Source organism: Tupaia chinensis, unplaced genomic scaffold (genome assembly GCF_000334495.1).
Source record: "Tupaia chinensis unplaced genomic scaffold, TupChi_1.0 Scaffold145725_1, whole genome shotgun sequence".
NCBI classification, from domain to species: domain Eukaryota; kingdom Metazoa; phylum Chordata; class Mammalia; order Scandentia; family Tupaiidae; genus Tupaia; species Tupaia belangeri.
The window spans coordinates 6,370-12,833 of NW_006205583.1; the positions used below are offsets into that span (position 1 = coordinate 6,370).

Consider the following 6,464-nt stretch of genomic DNA (forward strand, 5'->3'; position numbering starts at 1 on the left):
TGCGCTCACCAGACAGACAGAGAGAGACATAGAGACAGAAAGCAAGAAATCACCCCCCCAGGGGGGATGGTCATGCCACAATCCCTTCTCCTCCATTCTCCTCTCAAGATCTTGGGCACACATGCACACGCGCCCGGCATGAGTTTTAAGCCACTGGGTCTGTGACGTGAACTGCGGTCGACTATGTGGGACATAGTCCAGCGACATAGCCATGACGCTAACTGCTGGTTCCCACCAGTTGCGATTCTTGACTCCAGGCTCAGTTCCTATGAAGTGTAGTGGGTTTCCTGTCCACTTTGTTCTTAGTGTGAAACCCTCCATGTCCCAACCAAATTCAGTGAGTTTAACTATGAGTCACTTTGATTGGCAGACCTTGAACTCCACTTGTTTTGTTTTGTTTTCCCCTAAGCTCACACATTTGCAAACACTGCTCAACCTCTTTGAAACTCGAGTTTCTGCACAACGTTTGTAGATAAAATTACAGAAAATTGACCCAAATTCCAAGCTGGACTGAATCATGGGTTTTAGTATTTGATATATTCAATCTTATGTTCCATCTGCTTTTCCACTATTTCTGTCTGTTCTCAGGGTGACGTGAACCGCGGTCGACTATGTGGAACATAGTCCAGCGACATAGCCATGACGCTAACTGCTGGTTCCCACCAGTTGCGATTCTTGACTCCAGGCTCAGTTCCTATGAAGTGTAGTGGGTTTCCTGTCCACTTTGTTCTTAGTGTGAAACCCTCCATGTCCCAACCAAATTCAGTGAGTTTAACTATGAGTCACTTTGATTGGCAGACCTTGAACTCCACTTGTTTTGTTTTGTTTTCCCCTAAGCTCACACATTTGCAAACACTGCTCAACCTCTTTGAAACTCGAGTTTCTGCACAACGTTTGTAGATAAAATTACAGAAAATTGACCCAAATTCCAAGCTGGACTGAATCATGGGTTTTAGTATTTGATATATTCAATCTTATGTTCCATCTGCTTTTCCACTATTTCTGTCTGTTCTCAGGGGAGATCAGGGTCTTCAGACCTACTTGTCCCTGTTCAATAGCAATAGTCTTCTTCATTGTCCCTCAAACCTCAGGTTTTGTGTTACTTCTTCCCAAGCCCAAGGCAGGGTTTCCCATATCCTCATTGGCTTTGTGTGAGCATTGAACTGTAATCTATTTTAGGATAGAAATGGTGCCTACTCCCCTCTGTGTCCTCAACACTTCAATGAACACCCAAAGCATGAGAGCCAGTTCAGAAAGTATTGGCTGAAGGATTCCCTGGGTGGCCAGAAACAAATACATCGACATCCCTCTACAGTGTTTTTGTCCCTGCTTTCTAGAGATTGTTTATTTTACACACGATCCATAGAAAATAAAGTCATAACATTGAGAATCTTTTAAATCAAAACCATGTAGAAAGTCCTTTGAGATTAACAGCAAATAGAACTTTTTAGGCAATTACTCTTTTCTGCCATCACTATCAATGGAGTCATAGTTGTTAATTTAGATGAACACCAAGCTTGATGGTATTCCCGCTGAAATGTGATGGCAGGAGCTGACATCCTAGTTATGGAACAGTTTGAATTTATTTTTATTCTTCCATATTTTTTAAAGTTTTGAGCCAAGGTGTGTATGCTCACCAGAGAAAGACACAGTGAAAAAGACAGGGGACAGGACCAGCAGTTAGCATAATGGCTATGTCATTGGACTCCCATGTAGTCGACCGCAGTTCGAGTCCCGGACCCAGTGGCTTAAAACTCACGCCGGGCACGTTTGCATGTGTGCCCAAGATCCCGAGAGGAGAATGGAGGAAAAGGGATTGCAGCGTGGCCATACCCCCTGTGGGGTGATTTCTCACTTTCTGTCTCTTTGTCTCTCTCTGTCTGTCTGGTGAGCACACACACCCTATAGCAAAAAACTCTTTCAAAAAAAAAAAAGAAAAAGACAGGGGACAAGAAATTATCCACCATGAGGCAGGGTCATGCTGTAATCCTATCTCCTACATTGATCATGCCTGTTGGAATCATGGGAATGCACACACACACATCTTAAGTGTTTTTCAAGTTATCAAGTTTGGGAAATGAACCATTCAGTCAGTCATGTCAGACATAGAAGACTTAACCACAATACAACTAGCTGACCCTGGATCATTTTAAAATTCAGTAGCTATTGCCAGCACTGAGATTCATTTACTCCTTCAACAAGGATCTTTGAAGGAGGTAGCAGGAGTTCCATTTTGAATTGTAGAAATGTCCAGAAATCAAGTGAAGGGTGAATAACACCATGTCTTAACAGGACCTCTGTAAGGCTGACTGTGTGAGGCACCATCTTTTATTAAGAGCAGCTCTCCCTGTGGCTGCAGGCAGACAAACTCACAATTCCTTCCCCACTCTGATGTGTGTAGTTGTAAGGAGCCAGGTCGGCCTGCTTTACCACACTGAACTAAAATGAGCTTTTACTGTCTGAATAGAGAATGACCAAAAAGGACTCTAATACTTCTCATAGACACTTTTAGCTTAGCTGACATACATAGCAGTGAACTGACCAGAGCCATGAAGAAAAACTTGGGATTGCCAAACATTTGCTTGTAGGCCAGAGGCTGATTTTCTTAATCTCTCCATGGGAGCCTTTGATTCTCCCCTCTGACAGTGTTCATCATTCTGTGTGCTTCTGGGGAATGGTGGAACTGAACCTTTCAATCATGGCCTTGAGACTGCTAGGAGGTAGGAAAGGCAGAATTTCCTGTGAGCTTCTGGATAATGTGTTTTTCTTTTCATTCTTAGAAATTTGTTAATGAAAGATCATGAGCAGATGGAAAAGAAAATGGAATTACTGATGGCACAGGCATACTTAAAGTTTGCTTCCAAAGAAGTACAGAAATTAAAGTGAGTTCAGATACTAAACAACCATCTTTCAAGAAAATCTGTGTTAGATTTTTATGAGTTTTATCTTTGGATAATGTTTAGACCTTACAAACATATAAACAAGTCATCAGAAGAGATAGACAGATAAGAGATATAGATACACACACACACACACACACACACACACACACACATATGGTGGAGGGGGTATAATGGAAGAATAAACAAAGTACAAATGACCAAGTAATTTTAAATACTATAAGTTTCCTGTGGTGTGGGCATGAAATGTCATAAGTCTCAAGAAAACAATTTGATATAAGTTAAATTACATCAACAAAAATTATTGTGTTGCTTTTATAAAGTAAAGTTATGCACTATGACAGATGATAAAAATGTATGTACAAGTAATGTAGAGCTTTATGATAAAAGATAGTCAATGGAGAAGAAACTGGAGAAATATTGAGATGGAAAATGAAATTATGTCAACTGAAGACTCTGTGGGATTCCATAACGGATAAGGAAACTATGCAGTAATACCTTTGATCCTACTGTATTCTTATTCATGTGAAATGTGCTTTTTATCTGGGATAAATTATGTAAAAATACAGTTCTGAGGATTATGTGAACATAGGAGTATTATTTAAAAACTACACTCAATATGGTACTTTGTGTCTGATGAAAGCAATTCTAAACCACAGGGAAAGAATTGCAGAGATGCAAGATGAAATGCAGAGAAAAGAGACCTCTTTCCAAAAGCAGGTAAGTTGCATTCTGCTGATAAATGCAGAATCCTCCAGCACTGACTTTTATAATGGACTGTAAAATACCTAAACATACAGTGTTTGTTGTGTTTTCTTTTCCAGATGGCCATTTACAAGAAAAAGGCTCAGGAGAACTGGGTAAGAATCTTTTCTTTCCTTTTTTCTGTGCACAGTTGATCATGACTGGCATGTGAATATGTTTTTCTTCTGCAGCTCAGGGCTCATACTGGGGAGAGGGCAGAAGCCAAACAAATCAGTGAGACCAACTTCTTGAATAGAAGGTAAAACACTGGGACATTTATTTTGACAGCTTATTTATGAACTTATTCAGAGAGAGAGAGAGAGATGGAACAAGAATAAGATGGACAGAGAGTACGAAACAGGCTTTTACACAGGGTCTTCTTCCTTCTATGCACCCCCAGACTAAACTTGCCAGAAATATGGGCATGGGCACATGAGCATGTGCATCTGAGGAGACCTCAGAGTGTGAATTTGGAAACTTCCTTGTGGATTTACCATTGTAATAGCATTACATCACCCCTTGCCCCATATGCTGGACCAAGGTAGACATTTTTAATGGTGTTCTTGATGATTTAAGATGAAGCTATTGAGGACTAGTAAAGGATTTGGTTTTCTAATTCTTATCAAGCCCATTTTTTCTCTATCTACAAGGTGGCCAATAATGCAAAGTCAGAGGATGCCACAGGAACCCAGGCTGTAAAACTCAATGTTGGGTGTATCTGGCATGGACATCCCTCCATGGGGAGGTAGGAGCCTGCTGAGAAGGGGGCAACTCAATGCTAGTCCAAAATGTGTATTGTTCCTTGGGTAGTTGTGATATTGTTGACCTCAGGTTCCCCAGTCTGATGGTTCTTTGGGCCAATCTTCTGTGAATGGTGGCACTCAGGTTCATCCACTGACTCTGGACAGCAGAGCCCCCACCTCTCTGTTACTTTCTACTTAAGAATGTGCTTGGAAGGAAAAATGGGTGAGCTCTTCTGTCCCACTGTGAGTCAGGGGTCAAGGCTTCCTATTATCTTATTTTTAACTTGAAGAAAACGATTGGGTCATTGGGAAAGTCAGAAGGTATTTTTTAATGTTCATACAAAAATGTATCATGGGTCAAGGCTTCCTATTATCTTATTTTTAACTTGAAGAAAACGATTGGGTCATTGGGAAAGTCAGAAGGTATTTTTTAATGTTCATACAAAAATGTATCATGTGTTTTCCAATGACTAAGTACACTAATTAATTTTTTTCATAACTACATTCAGCTACATAATATGTTTAACCCTATCATGTACAAAGCACTGTGTGTTTTTCATTACTCTCATTATTAATCTCTTTAAGTCCATTTGTGCTCATATATTTTTTATATACTCCCTGGTCAGGTATGGAAGGCAGATTATATATAGACCAATATTGAAAGAACTCATTCAGGATCAAGGAAAATCTCTGGTGCTGCTCATATAATTGGTTTATTAACATTCTTTCTAGCCAACTGGTTTCTATTTCACATTTTTTCCTTTGCTAAAATTGTAATTTCTCCTGTGTTCATTGGGAAACCCCACTTTTATTTGTGATTATTAACTAGTTTGTGCCCTGATCTATATACTGTTGGTTGTTTTTTTTTTATTTATTTATTTTTATATTTTATGAAAACCCCTGCTCTGTGTTCTATGGTGTCTCTTTGAAGGTCAGGGCATGGACTTCCCATTGTCTCAGGGGTCATTTGAGGGCTCTGATTAAACCCTCTGCCTCTGATAGGAGAAATTTGAGAAGAGTTAGACACAAAAAATAAAGTGTTTGTAATCCATGTGCCCAAAACATGCAAGTCCGACTAAACCCCTGTACTTCTCTGGCTTTAGCAGACACAGGAGCCTGTGCAGTGTGCATGAAGAACAGCAGCTTGATGCCTCCTGAGGACCAGTACAAGGGAAAGGTCAAGGCTGACTTCATATTCTTTGTAAGGATTTCTGGAAAATTTGTCTTTTTCTGTGACCTCTAGCTTATCCTCTTTCATGGTGTGTCCTCTGATATTTTAGCATGTCTTTACTTGTCAAAGTGCAAAATAATCTTCTACACGAATCTTTAGACTTCTAATAATTCGCAGCTGTTGTCAATGGTGGAGCCTGAAGAAGCTTGTTTACAAGCTGAGGACTGCAGATTAACCTCTACACTCCCAGCGAGGAGCATCTGCTTTGTCAGCCAGTGAAGCAGTGGGCCAAGAGGGACTACAGGCTGAGCTGGTGTGGACTCCTGCTCTGCCTCCTGCCAGCTCTGTGACTCTGAGCAAATTCTCTAGTTCCCCTGAGGACTCTGTTGTCTTCCATTTAGAGTCAATATTCTGTTAGGTGTGTTTAGGTCTGATGTAGCTTGTAGAGTTCTGAGAATCAGAGACAGGACATAGAAGGCCAGGGGAAAGCTCTCCTATTGGTGGCTTTTACTATATGTGATGTGAATGGGTTTTCTTTCTTTTCATTCACTCTTTTCCTAGTCTGAGTCAGACAAGATTCTGTGCAGTAGTGAGGGAGACATGGGGCTGGCATGTACATAGATGACCCTCTGCCTGCTCTATGCTTCAGTGTCTCACATAAGCATACTTCCTCTTAAATCATTAAACATGTCATTAGGATTTTTTTTTTATCTTCAGGTTTTTTTTTAAGTTACATAGTGCAAAATTAACCCCTCTTTTTGTGTGTTCACTAACTCACAAGATATATATATAGCAGTATAATGTAAATACATTTCAAGATATAAAATGTTATGTTACCCCAGAACGGAGTGACTGTCCCAGAAGAGGGAATGCTATCTCACCTTTCTTCACTCTCTCAGGAAAGAA

At 40.3% G+C, this 6,464-nt stretch overlaps 1 protein-coding gene across 1 annotated transcript; it reads left to right on the top strand.

Moving 5' to 3' along the window:
* The first annotated feature begins 2,792 nt into the window (after positions 1 to 2,792).
* Positions 2,793 to 5,563, top strand: LOC102489778 (transport and Golgi organization protein 1 homolog). Its single transcript, XM_006168353.1, has 6 exons — positions 2,793 to 2,882; positions 3,560 to 3,620; positions 3,725 to 3,760; positions 3,836 to 3,903; positions 4,295 to 4,389; positions 5,491 to 5,563. Exons 1-5 carry the CDS (start codon positions 2,809 to 2,811, stop codon positions 4,341 to 4,343), a joined length of 288 nt encoding a protein of 95 aa, XP_006168415.1. The 5' UTR covers positions 2,793 to 2,808; the 3' UTR covers positions 4,344 to 4,389; positions 5,491 to 5,563.
* The last annotated feature ends 901 nt before the right edge of the window (positions 5,564 to 6,464 follow it).

Coding starts and splice junctions, on each gene's coding strand:
- LOC102489778 (XM_006168353.1), top strand. CDS start 2,809: ATGGAAAAGAAAATGGAATTACTGATGGCACAGGCATACTTAAAGTTT. Junction 3,621..3,724: donor AGACCTCTTTCCAAAAGCAG/GTAAGTTGCATT, acceptor TTTCTTTTCCAG/ATGGCCATTTACAAGAAAAA. Junction 3,904..4,294: donor ACCAACTTCTTGAATAGAAG/GTAAAACACTGG, acceptor TCTATCTACAAG/GTGGCCAATAATGCAAAGTC.